Source organism: Oncorhynchus mykiss, chromosome 4, assembly GCF_057628025.1.
Source record: "Oncorhynchus mykiss isolate SJ-2025 chromosome 4, ASM5762802v1, whole genome shotgun sequence".
NCBI lineage: Eukaryota > Metazoa > Chordata > Actinopteri > Salmoniformes > Salmonidae > Oncorhynchus > Oncorhynchus mykiss.
This window is the reverse complement of record NC_143025.1, coordinates 21509059-21530402: the sequence shown is the minus strand read 5'-3', so window position 1 is coordinate 21530402 and position 21344 is coordinate 21509059. Positions and strand designations below refer to the sequence as shown.

General features: G+C 45.0%; 1 protein-coding gene across 1 annotated transcript in view; it reads left to right on the top strand.

Moving 5' to 3' along the window:
- LOC110521498 (metalloprotease TIKI2) overlaps positions 1-21040 on the top strand; it is a 106302-nt gene extending 85262 nt beyond the window's left edge. Inside the window, exons 5-7 of the mRNA XM_036969004.2 lie at positions 17846-17942; positions 19499-19750; positions 19965-21040. Coding sequence (XP_036824899.2) covers positions 17846-17942; positions 19499-19750; positions 19965-20202 — 587 coding nt within the window. The 3' untranslated portion in view covers positions 20203-21040. The remainder of the gene's footprint in view (positions 1-17845; positions 17943-19498; positions 19751-19964) is intronic.
- Positions 21041-21344: the final 304 nt, after the last annotated feature.

Here is a 21344-nt window from a genome sequence, read left to right as displayed (position 1 = left end):
CTGGCATGTAGAAACACATGTAAAATACACACACACACACACACACACACACACACACACACACACACACACACACACACAACAGCAGTTCCCTCCCAAATCCAGAAATGAAGAAACCATGAGATGTTTGTTTCAATTATCATTCCACACTAATGCTGCTAATGTTTCCTGAATGTTGCAGTGTGTCCTGGGGGAGAGGGGAGTGTGTGTATGTGTGTAAATGGGTGGTGCAGTCTCCTGGGTGTGTGCTTAGTGCTGTGCACCATACTGCATGATTAATGCTGATCGCCTGGTTCCTTCCTCTGAGCATTTTTCACTCCCTCGCTCCTTCTACCCAGTGTTTGGACAAGGCCACTGCAGCAATAACCAGCTGTGCAGAGATAGAGTGTGCACAGTATGTGTGTGCACAGTATGTGTGTGCACAGTATGTGCGTGTACAGTGTGTGTGTGTGTGTGTGTGTGTGTGTGTGTGTGTGTGTGTGTGTGTGTACATGATTATACAGTAAGTGTACTATAGCTGTGTGTTCAGAAGTGTACACACTGTATGTGTATTAGAAGTAATGAGTTGATTTTCATCTAATAAATACATCTATGACCAGCATTCCAGTGAACCGGTGGAGGAAATAACCCTTGATGAATCTGAAGATACATCCTTCCATTATTAAACTGTGTGTTTTCATTGGGATCCTGAAACCCACGTGAACCACAGATACAAGTGAACCAAACCAGTCCTCCCAGCCAGTCTGTCGTTCTGCCCCTGAACAGGCAGTTAACCCACAGTTCATAGGCCGTCATTGAAAATAATAATTTGTTACTGGGCTTGTAGGCAATGGGGCTATATAGAACACTTTGAGGAGGTACTGCTAAAAATGTGTCCGATAACATCGCTCATTTTTTTTTCTCCCATTCTACACCACTCTGATGTAGAGCTGGTGTAGGGTGGAGTTGGAGGTATAGACTCTGATGTAGGGCTGGTGTAGGGTGAAGTGGGAGGTATAGACTCTGATGTAGGGCTGGTGTAGGGTGGAGTTGGAGGTATAGACTCTGATGTAGGGCTGGTGTAGGGTGGAGTTGGAGGTATAGACTGATGTAGGGCTGGTGTAGGGTGGAGTTGGAGGTATAGACTCTGATGTAGGGCTGGTGTAGGGTGGAGTTGGAGGTATAGACTCTGATGTAGGGCTGGTGTAGGGTGAAGTGGGAAGTATAGACTCTGATGTAGGGCTGGTGTAGGGTGGAGTTGGAGGTATAGACTCTGATGTAGGGCTGGTGTAGGGTGGAGTTGGAGGTATAGACTGATGTAGGGCTGGTGTAGGGTGGAGTTGGAGGTATAGACTCTGATGTAGGGCTGGTGTAGGGCTGGTGTAGGGTGAAGTGGGAGGTATAGACTCTGATGTAGGGCTGGTGTAGGGTGGAGTTGGAGGTATAGACTCTGATGTAGGGCTGGTGTAGGGTGGAGTTGGAGGTATAGACTCTGATGTAGGGCTGGTGTAGGGTGGAGTTGGAGGTATAGACTCTGATGTAGAGTTGGTGTAGGGTGGAGTTGGAGGTATAGACTGTGGTGTAGGGCTTGTGTAGGGTGGAGTTGGAGGTATAGACTGATGTAGGGCTGGTTTATGGTAGATTTGAAGGTATTGACTCTGATGTAGAGTTTGTGTAGGGTGGAGTTGGAGGTATAGAACTGGTGTATAAGATTTGGTGTATGGCCTGTGATGACCTCACCTGGGTGCCTGGTGAACAAGATAGTGCCAAGTCACCTGTTGGCCATCTGTCTGTCTGTCTGCGTTCCTTCAGCTGACAGGCCAGTGTGTGTGTGTGACTATGTGTCTGTGTATGTGTGAGGGCTGACAGGTAGTGTGAGCTGATGAGAAACATGACAGCAGCGCGGCCGTAACCGGGCGGTAACCCAGGAGTACAGACGCGAGCGCCAGGCCGTGGAGAACTACGTTTCCTCTAGGTTCTCTCCCAGGCGCCTGAAGCAGATATCAAAATATCCCACAGTCACCTTCTGACATCATCTTCTGCTAACACTTTACTTATGAAGTGTTAAATTGGCTGATAAATATGCATAGCACCTTATAGATTTAGCCATAGAGCATAGTACTGGTGAGGCCTAAGGGAACACTGTACTCTGCCATTGTCTTCTTTCTGTCAGTTTATTGGCTCAGCTCTGTCTGTCTCTGCTTTCATATCTGTCTGTCCGTCTGTCTCTGTCTTAATCATAGTATTTCTGTCTCTGTATCACCACTGTCTGTTTGTATTTTTCTGTCTGTGTCTGTCTGTCTTGGCCCATCCGTCCAGGGCCTTCTCTGACACCCTCTTCATCATCCCAGCTGCAGACTCTTCAGAGCAAAGCCGAGCTGGAGGAGAAATAGTGTTTATAAGAGCTCCTTCCTTCCATATGGCTGATAACTATTAACGTTCCCCGCTGCATTTGCCTTGGACGCCGTACTACAGGAACCCTGTCCAGACTACAGAAAGAAAACAAGAACGGGAGGAAAAGAGCGGGCGTCCAGGTTAAGGCATTCTAGAGTTACCCGTGCCGTTTTATGACTTTTCCGGGGGTAATTAAACCATACGATATGTGTGTAAAGTGGTTTGGGCAGGCCACCCATTTTGCCACAGCACCCCCCTTCCCCTCAATCTTGCCACAGCATCCGCTTATTTATGAAAATCAAGAGGGGATCATGGAGTCATAACATAACAAGCAGAAAATAAATGCTCCATCCAACAGAAATTCTGAGTGGTCGTTACAGTGACAGTGGCGTTACAGTGAGAGTGGTGTTACAGTGAGAGTGGTGTTACAGTGACAGTGGTGTTACAGTGACAGTGTTGTTACAGTGACAGTGGTGTTACAGTGACAGTGTTGTTACAGTGAGAGTGGTGTTACAGTGACAGTGGCGTTACAGTGAGAGTGGCGTTACAGTGAGAGTGGCGTTACAGTGAGAGTGGCGTTACAGTTAGTGGCGTTACAGTGACAGTGTTGTTACAGTGAGAGTGGCGTTACAGTGAGAGTGGCGTTACAGTGAGAGTGGTGTTACAGTGACAGTGGTGTTACAGTGACAGTGTTGTTACAGTGAGATTGGTGTTACAGCGACAGTGTTGTTACAGCGACAGTGTTGTTACAGTGAGAGTGTTGTTACAGTGAGAGTGGTGTTACAGTGACAGTGGTGTTACATTGACAGTGGTGTGAGAGTGAGAGTGGCGTTACAGTGAGAGTGTTGTTACAGTGAGAGTGTTGTTACAGTGAGAGTGGCGTTACAGTGACAGTGGTGTTACAGTGAGAGTGGTGTTACAGTGACAGTGGTGTTACAGTGACAGTGGTGTTACAGTGAGAGTGGTGTTACAGTGACAGTGTTGTTACAGTGAGAGTGGCGTTACAGTATGAGTGGTGTTACAGTGAGAGTGGTGTTACAGTGACAGTGGTGTTACAGTGACAGTGGTGTGAGAGTGAGAGTGGCGTTACAGTGAGAGTGTTGTTACAGTGAGAGTTTTGTTACAATGAGAGTGGCGTTACAGTGACAGTGTTGTTATAGTGAGAGGGGTGCCACAATGGCAGTGTTGTCACAGGGAGAGTGGTGTAACAGTGAGAGTGGTGTTACAGTGGAAGTGGTGTTACAGTGACAGTGATGCTACAGTGAGTGTGGTGTTACAGTGAGAGTGTTGTTACAGTGAGAGTTTTGTTACAATGAGAGTGGCGTTACAGTGACAGTGTTGTTACAGTGAGAGGGGTGCCACAATGGCAGTGTTGTCACAGGGAGAGTGGTGTAACAGTGAGAGTGGTGTTACAGTGGAAGTGGTGTTACAGTGACAGTGATGCTACAGTGAGTGTGGTGTTACAGTGAGAGTGGTGTTACAGTGAGAGGGGGCTAGAGGTTGACCGATTAATCAGAATGACCGATTAATTAGGGCCGATTTCAAGTTTTCATAACAATCGGAAATCTGTATTTTTGGGAGCTGATGTTGCAGATGTAATTATTATTATTATTATTTTATTTTCTACCTTTATTTAACTAGGAACGTCCGTTAAAGAACACGTTCTTATTTTCAATGACGGCCTAGGAATGGTGGGTTAACCGCCTTGTTCAGGGGCAGAACGACAGATTTTGCAACCTTGCAGTTAACTACTCCAACGCTCTAACCACCTGCCTCTTATTGCACTCCACGAGGAGCCTGCCTGTTACGCGAATGGAGTAGAAGCCGAGGTAAGTTGCTAGCTAGCCTTAAACTTATCTTATAAAAAACAATCAATCAATCATAATCACTAGTTATAACTACACATGGTTGCTCATATTACTAGTTTATCTAGCGTGTCCTGCGTTGCATATAATTGATGCAACACTGGGGGATGATTTAACAAAAGCTCATTTGCGAAAAAAGCACAATCGTTGGATGATTGTACCTAACCATAAACACCAACGCCTTTCTTAAAATCAATACACAGAAGTATTTATTTTTAAACCTGCATATTTAGCTAAAAGAAATCCAGGTTAGCAGGCAATATTAACCAGGTGAAATTGTGTCATTTATTTTGCGTTCATTGCACGCAGTCAGGGTATGTGCAACAGTTTGGGCAGCCTGGCTCATTGCGAACTAATTTGCCAGAGTTTTACGTAATTATGACATAACATTGAAGGTTGTGCAATGTAACAAGAATATTTAGACTTAGGGATGCCACCCGTTAGATAAAATACAGAACGGTTCCGTATTTCACTGAAATAATAAACGTTTTGTTTTCAAAATGATCGTTTTCGGATTTGACCATTAATTAATGACCAACTGCTCGTATTTCTGTGTGTTATTATGTTATAATTAAGTCTATGATTTGATAGAGCAGTCTGACTGAGCGATGGTAGGCAGCAGCAGGCTCGTAAGCATTCATTCAAATGGCACTTTCGTGCGTTTTGCTAGCAGCTCTTCGCAAGCACAGCGCTGTTTATGACTTCATGCCTATCAACCTAATGGCTGGTGTAAAATAGTCCTATAAATACTATATTAACCACAACCTAAAACCTCTTACCTGGGAATATTGAAGTCTCATGTTAAAGGGAAGCACTAACTTTCATATGTTCTCATGTTCTGAGCAAGGGACTCAAACGTTAGCTTTTTACATGGCACATATTGCACTTTTACTTCTCCAACACTTTGTTTTTGCATTATTTAAACCAAATTGAATTTTAATTAATGTATTATATTATGTTTTTTAAAAATTGTTCATGGGCCTCCCGGGTGGCGCAGTGGTTAAGGATCCTGTACTGCAGCGCCAGCTGTGTGCCACCAGCAGGTGGGTTCGCGCCCAGGCTTTGTCGTAACCGGCCGTGACCGGGAGGTCCGTGGGGCGAAGCACAATTGGCCTAGCGTCGTCCGGGTTAGGGAGGGTTTGGCCGGTAGGGATATCCTTGACTCCTGTGGCGGGCCGGGCACAGTGCACGCTAACCAAGGTGTTTCCTCCAACACATTGGTGCGGCTGGCTTCCGGGTTGGATGCACGCTGTGTTAAGGAGCAGTGCGGCTTGGTTGGGTTGTGTATTGGAACATGACTTTCAACCTTCGTCTCTACCGAGCCCGAATGGGAGTTGTAGCGATGAGACAAGATAGTAGCTGGATTACAAATACATTTTTTTTTTTATCCTCCAATAATCGGTATCGGTATCGGAGTTGAAAAAATCATAATCGGTCGAACTCTAGTTGGTCGGTGGTCTTGTTCTCTCAGGAACTGACTTTATATACAGATGTATCCAGCAGTATCTCCACCCTTCCTCTCTCTATCTATCCATCTCTCTCCCCCATCTGCTCCTTTTATCTTCAGTGCTTTGTTCTTCAGGGAGCTCATCATGTGACCGTACTGTGAGAGCCAGACTGTTACCGTTACTGTACTATTACTGTTACTGTGGTGTAACATCCAGAATCCTGGGCGGCAGCCTTCTACTGTAAGGACTGTGGCAGTACAGCATACCACACTGGTGATCTGGCCAAGACAATGTTGTACACTTTTCCATGGACAGAATGACACAGCACCAGCTGATAGGAATTGGTTAAGAGCACACTCACAAGCACTTTCTCTTTCATTGGCCAACACAAACACACACCACCTCTACATAACACACTAATATTCATGATCAGTTTGATGAGGAGGAGGTGGTGCGGCAGTGTGTTGGAGCAGCGTTTCAGAAGGTTCTCATTTGCTAATTCCTTGCTGCTGCCTACGTTCTATTATTGAAAACATCCCCTGGAATTTCCTCCAGCAACCACAGCCCAGCCACCACTTCACTGAGAAAGTGTGTTGCAGTGTGTGTGTGTGTGTGTGTTGGTGTGTGTTCGTCGTGTGTGTGTGTATACATGTGTGTCTGTAAGGGGACTGTGAGTTGTGAGTTGTATGACCTAGATAGTTGTTTATTAATGACTACAGCAATAAAATACATAATCAATATTTATATTCACTTTTGTCTGTTGCACAGAGTTTTTGTGTGCACTGTGTATGTGTGTTTATCTATACTAGGTTATTATTCGTGTCTGTTTGTTCAGACTTTAGATTTTTTTTTTTATAATATTAAAACGAAGAATATTTCAGTGCAGGTTTTTCCATTCTGTTGAAAACATGGTCCTATTGTTCCACTCTAGATATCTCCTGCTTTGTCACAACGTCTCCCTCGTTCTCTCTTTCTTCTCTTCTCTCTCTTCCTCGTCTGTCTCTGTCTGCTTTCCTGTCTGCCTCCATCCCCCCTGTATCACACTGACGCCATCTCTCTCTTCTTTAACTCCATCTGCTCCGTCTCACTCTGTCTTTCCATGTCGTCCCCTCCTCCCAGTAGGAACGTTTTATGGAAACAGAAAAGAGTACAGAAGGATAGGAGGAGAAACAAAGAGACACCGGTGAAAGATGACTAGAGGTCTTGCACTGATAGCTCTGTATTGTATTTGTATAGGTGTGTCAGTGTGTGTGTTTGTTGTGTTGTGAATGTGTGTTTCTGTATTACTGTATCAGTGTGGCTGTATTATTTGACAGTGGTGCCTCTGTCCTGTTTTAGAGTCCACCCTGTTGGGCTAACGTGTGTCACTCCCTGCCTCCCCCTCTCCTACCCCCCCCGTGCGTGAGACTGACGATGCACAGGCCCCGTCTCCCGTGTCACTGGGCTGGGGCGGGGGTCAGCCTTTTTTGTCTTGCATACGTCTTTAACTCAAACATACACGCACGCACGCACGCACACAGACACGCACACACACACACAAGACAGGCAGATGCACACACACACAGGCACACATACACGGTCTGTCTGATATTAGATCCACCACAAGTCAGAGCTGAAGAGGTGCGATATTAAAACGTAATCTTTGCATCAGTCATCTCCCCATTAGCAGCAGACCCAGTGTGGAGCCTCATCACTTGCCTCCAACTCTCCTTACAGTCTCTATACAGCGCAAGGCAGCAGCATGAAAATCTCTCACAAACATTTTATTGACATTATTACATATTTTACATACACTACCATTCAAAAGTTTGGGGTCACTTAAAAATGTCCTTGTTTTTGAAAGAAAAGCACATTTTTTGTTCATTAAAATAACATCAAATTGATCAGAAATGCAACGTTGTCACGTTCTGACCTTGTTTTGTCTTTTGTTTTAGTATGGTCAGGGCGTGAGTTGGGTGGGTTGTCTATGTTAGTTTTCTATGATTTGACATTTCTGTGTTTGGCCTGGTATGGTTCTCAATCAGAGGCAGCTGTCAATCGTTGTCCCTGATTGAGAACCAGATTTAGGGAGCCTGGTTTCCATTGTGTTTTGTGGGTGGTTGTTTTCTGTCTTTGTGTGTCTACACCAGACAGAACTGTTTCGGTTGTTTTCTGTCTTTGTGTGTCTCCACCAGACAGAACTGTTTCGGTTGTTTTCTGTCTTTGTGTGTCTCCACCAGACAGAACTGTTTCGGTTGTTTTCTGTCTTTGTGTGTCTCCACCAGACAGAACTGTTTCGGTTGTTTTCTGTCTTTGTGTGTCTCCACCAGACAGAACTGTTTCGGTTGTTTTCTGTCTTTGTGTGTCTCCACCAGACAGAACTGTTTCGGTTGTTTTCTGTCTTTGTGTGTCTACACCAGACAGAACTGTTTCGGTTGTTTTCTGTCTTTGTGTGTCTCCACCAGACAGAACTGTTTCGGTTGTTTTCAGTCTTTGTGTGTCTCCACCAGACAGAACTGTTTCGGTTGTTTTCAGTCTTTGTGTGTCTCCACCAGACAGAACTGTTCCGGTTGTTTTCTTTGTTGTTTTGTTATTCAGTGTTCAGTTTACATGAAAAAGATGAACATGTACCACGCTGCGCATTGGTCCTCACCTTCTTCCCAAGACAGCCGTTACAAATGTAAACATTGTTAATGTTGTAAATGACTATTTTAGCTGGAAACGGCTGATTATTTTAATGGAATGTCTACATAGGCGTACAGAGGCCAATTATCAGCAACCATCACTCCTGTGTTCCAATGGCACGTTGTGTTAGCTAATCCAAGTTAATCATTTTAAAAGGCTAATTGATCATTAGAAAACCCTTTTGCAATTATGTTAGCACAGCTGAAAACTGTTTTTTTGATTAAAGAAGCTATAAAACTGGCCTTCTTTAGACAAGTTGAGTATCTGGAACATCAGCATTTATGGGTTCGGTTACAGGCTCAAAATAGCCAGAAACAAAGAGCTTTCTTCTGAAACTCGTCAGTCTATTGTTGTTCTGAGAAATGAAGGCTATTCCATGAGAGAAATTGTCAAGAAACTGAAGATCTCGTACAACGCTGTGTACTACTCCCTTCACAGAACAGCGCAAACTGGCCCTAACCAGAATAGAAAGAGGAGTGGGAGGCCCCGGTGCACAACTAAGCAAGAGGACAAGTACATTAGAGTGTCTAGTTTGAGAAAGTCCTCAACTGTCAGCATCATTAAATATTACCCGCAAAACACCAGTCTCAACGTCAACAGTGAAGAGGCGACTCTGGGATGCTGGCCTTCTAGGCAGAGTTGCAAAGAAAAAGCTATATCTCAGACTGGCCAATAAAAATAAAAGATTAAGAAGGGCAAAAGAACACAGACACTGGACAGAGGATCTCAATTAGACTTTTAAAATGGTGGACTTGGATTTGCTAACACATTGCTATTGGAACACAGGAGTGATGGTTGCTGATCACTGCACGCCTATATTGCATTAAAAATCAGCTGTTTCCAGCTACAATAGTCATTTACAACATTAACAATGTCTACACTGTATTTCTGATCCATTGTATGTTATTTTAATGGACAACTAATGTGCTTTTCTTTCAAAAACAAGGACATTTCTAAGTGACCCCAAAGTTTTGAACGGTAGTGAATATTTTTCCTGACCTGTAATATATTATGTATGACACCTTCCCCCGTTATCATTAAAATAACTACTGATAACTAATCTAGTCTAAAATTAGGAGTTTGGGCCCATAGTGCTAGCCTCTCTCTCTGTCAGGCCCATAGACTCTGTCCCTCTCAGGCCATGAGGGTTAGTTTAGCGTTATCCTGTGTGCTGGTGGGATTCCCAGGCAGCTCTAATTAGATGGAGGGCTCATTAGACTGCGGGTAGATTGCATGCTTCATTAGTCTCTTGAAAACATATCACAGCTCATTCAGCACTAATGGCTGCTACGCCACATTGCATTAAAACATGTACTCTCACTCCATCTCCATAACTCTCCTCTGGCTAATACAAATACACATGCACACACACTTTCTCTGGCACGCACACAAAAACACACACGCATGCACACACACACAGACGCGTGCACACACACACACGTTTTGCATGAACACAATTTGCGTAAAGTCTGTTATGAATTATTATGTATCAGCTGATCTGAGAGCTAAACCTGACTAGCATGTAGCAGAGGGTGCTTATTGCAATAAAGAGGGGATGAGGAGGTGAAAGTTGGAGGGCAGGAAATTAAATGATGAAAGGTGGAGCAGGAATCAGATGAGAGAGATAAATAGACCATTGTGGGGGTCTACGAGATGCCATGGCTTCTATCACGTGTCTACACCGCATAGCTACAGTCAGCGTATGTGTGTGTGTGCAAGATAGGGAACCTTTCTCCTGACGCCTGCCAGCTGCCCTCATCCCCCCCTCCCGTCCTTGAAGACCTCAGCTGTCAGCAACAAAAACAAACGGAGGGGGCAATTTTCACAAAATGTTTTAAACCCACCACAGGCCCAACCCCTGCAAGTCCCTGTCTACCCCATATATCTTTCCCTCTTTTTCTCCCTGTACACTTTCTCTTTCTTTCCCCACTCTCTTTTTCCCTTTCTCTCTCTGTCTCTTTCTCTGCCAGCAGGTTAGCAGCAGTGACAGTAGCATGTGGGGTCTGGCAGACAGACTGAGAGCATACAGACAGTCTAAATATTTAAAGCCAGCGGGAAACACTTTAAATGTTTCAACAGAAATCCACTGACCTCTACAGCGGTCCTGACTTGGTCCATGTTTTCAAGAGACCGTGGGTCTCTGAGCGTGCACAACAAAGTCAAATCAAATCTAATTGTATTTGTCACATGGTTCATAAACAACAGGTGTGGACTAACAGTGAAATGCTTACTTACGGGCTTACTTACGGGTACGAGGTAATAACTTGGCTATATATACAAGGAGTTACAGTACTGAGTGGATGTGCAGGGGTACGAGGTAATAACTTGGCTATATACAAGGTGTTACAGTACTGAGTGGATGTACAGGGGTACGAGGTAATAACTTGGCTATATACAAGGGGTTACAGTACTGAGTGGATGTGCAGGGGTACGAGGTAATAACTTGGCTATATACAAGGAGTTACAGTACTGAGTGGATGTGCAGGGGTACGAGGTAATAACTTGGCTATATACAAGGGGTTACAGTACTGAGTGGATGTGCAGGGGTACGAGGTAATAACTTGGCTATATAAAAGGGGTTACAGTACTGAGTGGATGTACAGGGGTACGAGGTAATAACTTGGCTATATACAAGGGGTTACAGTACTGAGTGGATGTGCAGGGGTACGAGGTAATAACTTGGCTATATACAAGGGGTTACAGTACTGAGTGGATGTACAGGGGTACGAGGTAATAACTTGGCTATATACAAGGGGTTACAGTACTGAGTGGATGTGCAGGGGTACGAGGTAATAACTTGGCTATATACAAGGGGTTACAGTACCGAGTGGATGTGCAGGGGTACGAGGTAATGACTTGGCTATATACAAGGGGTTACAGTACTGAGTGGATGTGCAGGGGTACGAGGTAATAACTTGGCTATATACAAGGAGTTTCAGGTACTGAGTGGATGTGCAGGGGTACGAGGTAGTTGAGGTAGATATGTAACTAGGAATAATGAGACAGGTAGTAAACAGTAGCAGCAGAATACGTAATGAGTCCATAAAAGTCCTTGTAAAGGGTCAATGCAGATCATCCGGGTAGCTATTTGGTTGACTATTTAGCCGTCTATTTAGCCGCCTTATGACTTGGGAGTATAAGCTGTTCAATGTCCTGTTGGTTCTGGACTTGGTGCATCGGTACCTCTTGGTTGACCTATAGGGGGTAGATGAGTATAAATATAAAACATATTATTGCTGATTTGGTTCATTAGGGGACCAGGATCAAGACACGACCATTCACAATTGTCGGTCATCACACCCCACCAGTCAAGGCACTCCGAGGGTCTCACCCACAGGGGGTAGAAGAGGGTGTAATGTGGGATGTCTTACGTAAACAGCTGTAAAAGGTTGCTATTACCCAAGGAATAATGCCATGTATTACTTATAAAAAATGGCCAGTCGCAAAATCCTGCACGGAGCCTTCACGGTGCGCTGCCACTTTAAGAGCACATCAGAAGTAAGAAAGGAGGATATAAAGATAGCTCTTCCGGCTCTCTGGAGTGAACTCTCGTTTGGCCCGACAGTTTGATAGTGTGTGCAATGCTGCAGAAGTCTTCTTTATTTTCAGTGTGCATTTGGGGAACAGGACTGGGACACAATCGATCCCGGTCATCGGTCATCACCCCCCTCTGATGGAGGCACTCATTGGGCTGCATGCATAGTAGGGTTGGCTGGTGTCCAGATTTTCATACCTTCATACAGTTCCCGTAAAACAAAGCATCCTTCACTCATGCTGCCAAACATTCCCTCGTAAAACTGACCATCCTACTGATCCTCGACTTCGGCGATATCATTTACAAAATAGCCTCCAACACTCTACTCAGCAAATTGGATGCAGTCTATCACAGTGCCATCCGTTTTGTCACCAAAGCCCTGTGTACTACCCACCACTGCGACCTGTATACTCTCGTTGGCTGGCCCTCGCTTCATACTCGTCGCCAAACCCACTGGCTCCGGGTCATCTACAAGTCTCTGCTAGGTAAAGCCCCGCCTTATCTCAGCTCACTGGTCAACATAGCAGCACCCACCTGTAGCACGCGCTCCAGCAGGTATATCTCACTGGTCATCCCCAAAGCCAATGTATTCCTTTGGCCACCTCTCTTTCCAGTTCTCTGCTGCCAATGACTGGAACGAACTGCAAAAATCTCTTGCCACATTTCAGGCTTCAAACATAAAGATATAAAACTGTATTTTTTTGTGAAGAATCAACAACAAGTGGGACACAATCATGAAGTGGAACGACATTTATTGGATATTTCAAACTTTTTTAACAAATCAAAAATTGAAAAATTGGGCGTGCAAAATTATTCAGCCACCTTTTGCTGCGATTACAGCTGTAAGTCGCTTGGGCTATGTCTCTATCAGTTTTGCACATCGAGAGACTGATATTTTTTCCCATTCCTCCTTGCAAAACAGCTCGAGCTCAGTGAGGTTGGATGGAGAGCATTTGTGAACAGCAGTTTTCAGTTCTTTCCACAGATTCTCGATTGGATTCAGGTCTGGACTTTGACTTGGCCATTCTAACACCTGGATATGTTTATTTTTGAACCATTCCATTGTAGATTTTGCTTTATGTTTTGGATCATTGTCTTGTTGGAAGACAAATCTCCGTCCCAGTCTCAGCTCTTTTGCAGACTCCATCAGGTTTTCTTCCAGAATGGTCCTGTATTTGGCTCCATCCATCTTCCCATCAATTTTAACTGTCTTCCCTGTCCCTGCTGAAGAAAAGCAGGCCCAAACCATGATGCTGCCACCACCATGTTTGACAGTGGGGATGGTGTGTTCAGGGTGATGGGCTGTGTTGCTTTTACGCCAAACATAACGTTTTGCATTGTTGCCAAAAAGTTACATTTTGGTTTCATCTGACCAGAGCACCTTCTTCCACATGTTTGGTGTGTCTCCCAGGTGGCTTGTGGCAAACTTTAAACAACACTTTTTATGGATATCTTTAAGAAATGGCTTTCTTCTTGCCACTCTTCCATAAAGGCCAGATTTGTGCAATATACGAGATTGTTGTCCTATGGACAGAGTCTCCCACCTCAGCTGTAGATCTCTGCAGTTAATCCAGAGTGATCATGGGCCTCTTGGCTGCATCTCTGATCAGTCTTCTCCTTGTATGAGCTGAAAGTTTAGAGGGACGGCCAGGTCTTGGTAGATTTGCAGTGGTCTGATACTCCTTCCATTTCAATATTATCGCTTGCACAGTGCTCCTTGGGAAAGCAGTCCTCCTTTAAAGCTTGGGAAATCTTTTTGTATCCAAATCCGGCTTTAAACTTCTTCACAACAGTATCTCGGACCTGTCTGGTGTGTTCCTTGTTCTTCATGATGCTCTCTGCGCTTTTAACGGACCTCTGAGACTATCACAGTGCAGGTGCATTTATACGGAGACTTGATTACACACAGGTGGATTGTATTTATCATCATTAGCCATTTAGGTCAACATTGGATCATTCAGAGATCCTCACTGAACTTCTGGAGAGAGTTTGCTGCACTGAAAGTAAAGGGCCTGAATAATTTTGCACGCCCAATTTTTCAGTTTTTGATTTGTTAAAAAAACAGAGCTGTAACCGAGTGGCTTGAGCTGGCAAGCTAGCTACTTACTTAGCAAGTTAGCCAACCAAATGCCTTGCTGGAGCCCTGAGATAATTCATTTGGCAAATCTTAGATACTTAACTTTTAGTTATAAGCTGTAGCGATGAAACCTGGCACTGAAAATCATACGGTTAGTATTTCTAAATACCCCGGTATACGGTATATACGGTATACCTCCTAAGCCTAATACATAGGATATAAAATCATTACAGAGAAGGGGAGAGACAAAGAGAGGAATGAGGAGGAGGAGGGGAAACCCTTCTACTAAAATAGTGGGATTCAGGATGGAATTTCCTGATTCCTTACTTTAGATTTACACGTCAAGCGAGAGGTGCTCTGTTCAACGCCATGGTTCAGCTGGTTCAGATGCACTGCGGCTAGGATTTCTCTCCCTCAGTTTGCAGACTGGGAGGTGATTTATAGATGTGCTTGTACTGTAGAGGTGCAAATGTATACCCAGGGTTAAGGTGCAGGGATGCTGGAGTTATTAAACCTTTGTTACATTACTCATTCTCACTTTGTGGAATAGTACTCTGAACTACAGTACTGGGAGTGAGTCAGACAGGGACTCCCCCGAGCATCTCAACACACACACACACACACACACACACACGTGCATGTGAACGTACACATGCATACAAGCACACACGTTGTGAATGCATGCACTCACACGCAAACGCACGCATGAACACACACACACCCAAACATCAGATAGCACTCCCATTTCCAATCAGGGTAGAGGAATCCTTATTTTCCATGGCCAACTTTTTTTTTTTAGGAGTCCAGTTTTGTGGGGCTTGGTTCCACCCCTTTCTCTCTACCCATCCCTCTCTTCTTCTCTCTTTTTTCATGGTCTGTTGTTCCACAGCCTGTGAAGCAACAGCTTGTGTTTGTTTGCAGCATTGCAACAGTGCCCAGCGTGGGTTCTGTGTGTTGTGGTCTACATCAGTGTCCTACTTCCACCCTCTTCCTTCCCCACAGGGGTCCACCAGCCAGCCTGACTGCCCATTCTCTGAAGGCATGGATCCCTCTCTCCTTCTGATGCTGATACAGTCTCCCTCTCTCCTTAAATATGTCCTTATCCTCATCACGCTCTATATTATTGGACCAGCTAGGTCACCCCTGATACAAGTCAGTATTCGACGTCAATTCATGTTTTAGGACATCAGGAGATGTCATGGAAACCGGCCACTAGGGACAACAGAGAGAGATGTTACCTTCAAGAATGTTTCGGTTTTGCTAAGGCATTGCTAGAGATTTTTGTTTTACACCTATCCCAAAACCTTAAATCAAATCAAGTCAAATGTATTTATATACAGAAACATGGTGGCTAGGAAACTAGCCACCCTAGAAACTCCCTAGAAAGGCAGGAACCTAGGAAGAACCAGGCTCTGAGGGGTCTCCAGTCCTCTGCTGGCTGTGCCAGGTGGAGATTATAACAGTACATGGCCATTAAGGCCAGATTGTTTTCAAGATGTTCAAACGTTCATAATGACCAGCAGGGTTAAATAATAATCCGTGGTTGTAGAGGGTGCAATAGGTCAGTACTTCAGGAGCAAATGTCAGTTGGCTTTTCATAGCTTAGCATACAGCAGATATATGTATGTATGAGTGTGTGTGTGTGTGTGTGTGAGTGAGTGAGTGAGTGAGTGAGTGAGTGAGTGAGTGAGTGAGTGGAAAACAGCAGGTCTGGGACAAGGTAGCACAGGATTCCATAACCGCAGAACAGTTGAAACTGGAGCAGCAGGACGACCAGGTGGACCGGGGACAGCCAGAAGTCATCAGGTCAGGTAGTCCTTAGGCATGGTCCTAGAGCCAAGTTCCTCCGGGAGGAGAGGGAATTAGAAGGAGCCCTGACCTTAACCATTCAGAGTTAATGCCTAACTTTAAAATTTGGAGTTAATGCCTAAACTAGATTCATCTGTGGATGGTCTGGGCGGGAAGGGGGGGGGGGGGGGATTATTATAATTTGGACAATGAACATTGACAACAAATAAGCACAAAAGCATTATCTTTATCTTTATTTTTAAAACTTAAAAAACACTTGTTTTGTTGCCTGTTGCCGACCTCTGTTATAGAGATTACCTCTATATTCTCTCCTCAACCAGCGTTGCTTGATTATATTGACAGGGTGCAGGGATGGGTAGAAGCAAGGATGGGTAAAGGAATGGAGAAAGGGGTGGAGGGAAGGAGGGGTGCAAGTGCGGACAGGCGGTGTGAGTAATAAGGTGCTGACCCCACAAACCCCTCAGCCTGGGTGGCAACCAGACACATGCTACTATAGAGGAGAGAGGGATGGGGAGAGAGAGAGAAAGAAAAATATGGAGAAAAAAGAGAGAGAGATTAGGAGAGAGATAGAAAGAAAGAATGAGGGAGGGAGCATATTTTGGAAGGGAGAGATGGGAAGCTACTGTAGAAAAGTAATTAACTCTGGATTGAGGAGGAACTCCCTGGTAGGAGTGTGTTTGTAGCCCAGGATTTTCCAGTCTACCCTGACCAGTGGCACAACAGCAGGCAGGGCAGGGCAGGGCAGGAAAGAGCTATTAGGTCCATAAGAAGGCAGGACTTCTCTCTCATTAAGCCCATAATGGATTTGTTTTGGGTTTGCCCTATGAGCCGCCTGCCTCTCTTTTACTCAAACCATCAACGTGAACACTGTCACATTCACCTATAATATCAGTTGAACAGTAACACAACTATGAGAATCTCAGTTGAACAGCAGGGTGTCAGTTAAGTCCAACAGTAAAAAAAAAACAGTTCAGCTGTGGAGGGGGCAGGAGAGGATAGGAGAGAGGAAGAAAGGAGTAGAAAGGAGGAGTGGATAGTAGATGGAAGAGAGAAGGTAAGAGGAGAGACGTGAAGAGAGGAGAGGAGGGGTGAGGAGAAATAAGTAAAAGAGGAGAAAAGAGGAGAGGAGTAGTCTGGGCTCCTCAATAGGGTGTCTGTCCCCTCCTCTTCTCTCTTCTCTGGAGGGGCTTGGTGTGGTGGAGGGAGAGTGCTGTAATCTGGCCGTCTGATCTGACCGACACTCGGCGGTAGCCTCTCCTCCCTCCCCTGCCAATCCCCACGCAGTCTTTGAACTCCGCCGCCAAGAAAGTGTAGCGCCGCCTTTTCTCCCCTCAGGAATGATCAGAAAAATCATAATAATAAAATAGAGGTTCGGGAAAGCAGGCGAGCTAGGGCCCTTGAAGATTGCCAGCGTGCTGTTAATAAGCTGGGGGAGCGTGCTGGGGGGGGGGGGGGGGGGTGATGATGTCAGAGAGCATTAGGCCGTATTACTGGGTTGAGTGACACCTGGGATTATTCACGGTAGGGAGGAATAAAACTCCTTTCATCAGTGTGTGGCTGGGACCTGTCTGTTTGATGTCAGAATGAAGGAATCAGAAAAAAACAAGGGGTTTGGGGAAGGGGGCCAGGAGCCCGTGCACTACAATATGGGGTCAATAAGGGTCAGTACATAGGAACAAGTGCAGAGAAAGATCAAGGGTCAGTATATGTTAGGAACTAAGGATGGCCCGTCTGCCACCTTAAAGGGTTGAACACATCGGACCAAATGTGGATCTCCAATTCATCTACCAATCATTCAGCGAGCTGTTGGCGTCTGACTACCGACATTTTCGTGATATTCTACATGTGAAATTGGTTTGCAGTCGGTTCACAAAGTACTCTCGGCAGGATAACCCCTGTATTCCTGTCTCTTCAGACCTCTGTTTTAGACTAGAGACTATCTTGTAGCCTGTCATCATGACTAAGGAGAAGACATTTTCTGGACCACATGGCCTGATCAGGGAAAACTCTTGGCCCTGTCTATCATGTACAGCATTATTTAAGATGTGAACTGACCTGTTGCGTTTCCTGTTAGGTCACTTCCTGGGGAACCACAGTGTGTTGGACATCCTGAGACAGGAGGGCTACAAGGTGGTGCACGCACCATCACACTACCAGGAACCAATCACAGAGTGAGTACAGAGACACTCCCCGCCCACACCGTAGGGCCACAACCAAAACACATGCACACACATTGACATGTGTATGGGCATTGGGCACTAATTCATATGAACATTCACAAACACACAGTCTCAGATTTACCACGGAGGTTTACGATACCACATCAACCGTATTCACTCCAGAGCAGAAACACATGACATGTACTAATTGACACCACATAGATGTGCTAAATGTAGCACACATGCTTCAGTACATGTAGTACACCTTTACAACCAGATCCCAGCTATGTAGGAATGCAGTAGCAGTGCTAATGGTTGCAGCACTCACTGGAACCAGGGTGAAAATGGACAAATGAGGAACAACAAGGGAAATCACATAAAGCAGAGCTACAGTAAAACATCTCCTCCATCCACTGCTTTTACAAACTCACTTCCTTCACTGCGAATTACAGCTGTAACAAAACCATTCCTCCCTGGCTCATACACAGAGCAGGCCCAGGCCCAGTCTCAGCCGAGCAAGCTGACTGATTGTGGACTGACTGATTGTGGTCGAAAAACACACAAAACTGCTCCAAACACTTTGTGCTCTCTGATATGAGGTGACAACAATACAATGTGGCAGGAAGCTTTTCCGGAGGTTATGAAGTGTAAACCTCAAAACTGGGCCTGCACCCAGAGGCATCATGTGTTTTCTGCTCAATAGAGAGATTATGACAAAAGGAACCAAAGCAAAGTGACTCAGTGTAGAGTGGCTGTAGCCCACAGCAGCCAGCATCTGTAGACAGTGTAATACTGGCTAACACAGAGCTGAACAGTGTGTGGTCTGGATCTGGGGCCTCATTGGGAGGTCAAACCTCCAGGGTGTTTACTGACGGGAAAGCAATATGACCCTTCATATGCATAGTAGGCAGAAGTTGCGCCTAAACGTTAAGGTCAATTTGAGTGTTTTCTGATCCTAGATCTATGCCTACAGGCAACAACCGGTAATCAGATAGGGAAGGAAGTGGCATAAATGACAGGTAAGGAATGTGGATTAGCGTAGGACCAAGTTCCAATGCTTTTGAAATGTATCCCACTTTCCTGCTCTCGTATGACGGTGTTGATCAAAGCAATGTAACGGAAACCTTACTTTGCCCTATCTGAACGTGTTACATCCTTGACTACTTCAAGCAAATGAATATGGTAAGGATACATTTCTAAGGTATTGAGTTGTCAGGGTGGTCAGAGGGGTTACAGCTTCCTCCCTTGTGGCTCGTGGCAGATTTAGATACTCAGTAAACTCACAAGCACAGAGGACATTGTGTCCCTGTTGGAAGTTCAAAGCCCTTTGGAGCCTATAGGTAGGCTAGAGAGAACCGTGGTGGTCAGGTCACCTTAAACCATGCACCATTTCACATTCTCACACAACCTCTAAGGAGAACCTCCCTAAAATATATTACATAACATAAATAAACTACTCACCAACATTATTCTGTTATCTTTCATCTATTCTAGTGACGAGGGAACATACATCCAGGTCTATATCACAATGTTCTAATATTTAATAAGCATAGTTCTTTGTCCCACAGAGAACCAACAGAAAGACCCAGCGATGGGGGCTCCGATGCAGGTACAGTCTCTCCGTCTGACTGGGTGACCAGTCCCTCAGACCTGGATGATGGGCTGGAAGGGCTGGAGGATGAGGAGCTGCCCCACATGCTGCTGCCAGACAGCCTGAGCCAGCTGGAGGAGTTTGGGAGACACAAGCCCCCCCGGAAGGCCCACCGTGGTCACAGCCACCCCCGCCTCTTCAGTGACCTGTGGGTCCGCATTGGTGACAGGTGAGAGGAGAACAAACACACACACTGTCTCTAGCTCTGTATTGAAACAATCCAATGGCAACAAAGAGTATCATAACATGAAGAGAAGCAGACAGTGCAACTGCACACTCATAGGACAGGATGAGCACTCACACAGCGAGAGACAGTAACAAGATCTGTTAGAAACTACAGCAGTGTTCCTGTTAACCTGACTGATCTGGTTCTCACCCTCCAGCACCACACCTCCTCAGCCTAATGTGAGGATAACCAATGGCTACGTGACAGTGGAGCCCGCCCTCACCCACCAAGAGCAGCGCAGGAGGGCAGACCTCTACCCCTCCATGGAGGCCCCCAGCAAGGCTTCCCCCTCTGCCCTGCCCACCCCCAGCTCAGCCCAGCCCAACACTGGCACCACCCACTCTCTCACCTACCTGCTAACATTGCTTATCACTTACCTGCTGTTCACCTCCTGACCACACAGTGGAGCTCTCTCCACACACACACACTGACTGTCTCCATACCTGAGTGAGCGTTGTTATGTGCCATAATCCTAGAACATACAAAGATCTACATATAAAGATTCTGCAAACGTGAACTGGAGGTGGACATTAACTGCTATGGGCATGGATCATACATTACACAGATCATTAGAGCATTTCCACATTCACAGGACATGGATATGAGGGTTGGGGACACCAGACCCGACCAGACCAGACCCGACCCACCGACCGACAGACAGACAGACAGACAGACAGACAGAGACAGACAGACAGACAGGGACCTCTGAGACAGACCGGTCCGTCTTCAGGCTTCTGTGAAGGGAGATGCAACAGTCTGTGAAAAGTTATTTAAACTCACACTGTGTGGAATAAGCTTTTACCCATGATAAAATGGATGAACGGTCTATCAGACATCTAATGGAAGATACTATATGGCACCTATATTATGAAGTTGTCCGTTGTAGAGGCTGAGTCTTTAAACCTCAAGAAAAAAATATGATAGAATAATGAGTATAGCACAAGGTCTGGAACTCTCAGAGGAGTCTAGAGAGGTGTCAAACCACCTTAAATGAAATATTATTATGAATAATATTGATATTAATGATGATAGACATACTAATGACAATATTAACAGCTATAACTGTAATAAGGTCTAATATCTAATAGACATAGGACGAGGCACACAGTGGAAGTTTTTGTAAATTGTGCATTTTGTTTATAAAAAAAAATATTGTATATTTATTATTTCTCTAAGAGTATATTTTATTGCATTTGATCATTACTGAAAAATAAACTTTTGGAAATTCCCTTACATTTCTTGGGCTGCGTTTTTCTCTCGGTCTACTTGTCCATTTGAATGCAAGTTAGTATTTTATTTCGAACATAGTGAGTGCAATAATGTAAAGGTCAGACGTGCAGAACATCTAGAGGTGGAATTCTCTAAATTAATTCACTCGGCCCTCTACTGGTTTCAATGGACATGCAGGGTTTTGGTCATCAAGTTACGCTGGTGCTACTTTCCCCACCAGGTGGCAATGGTGGCTCACACAAGAAAACAAATCACATGCAACGCTCAAACTCAAATATGAAACCAAAACAATAGCCCATGGTACTGT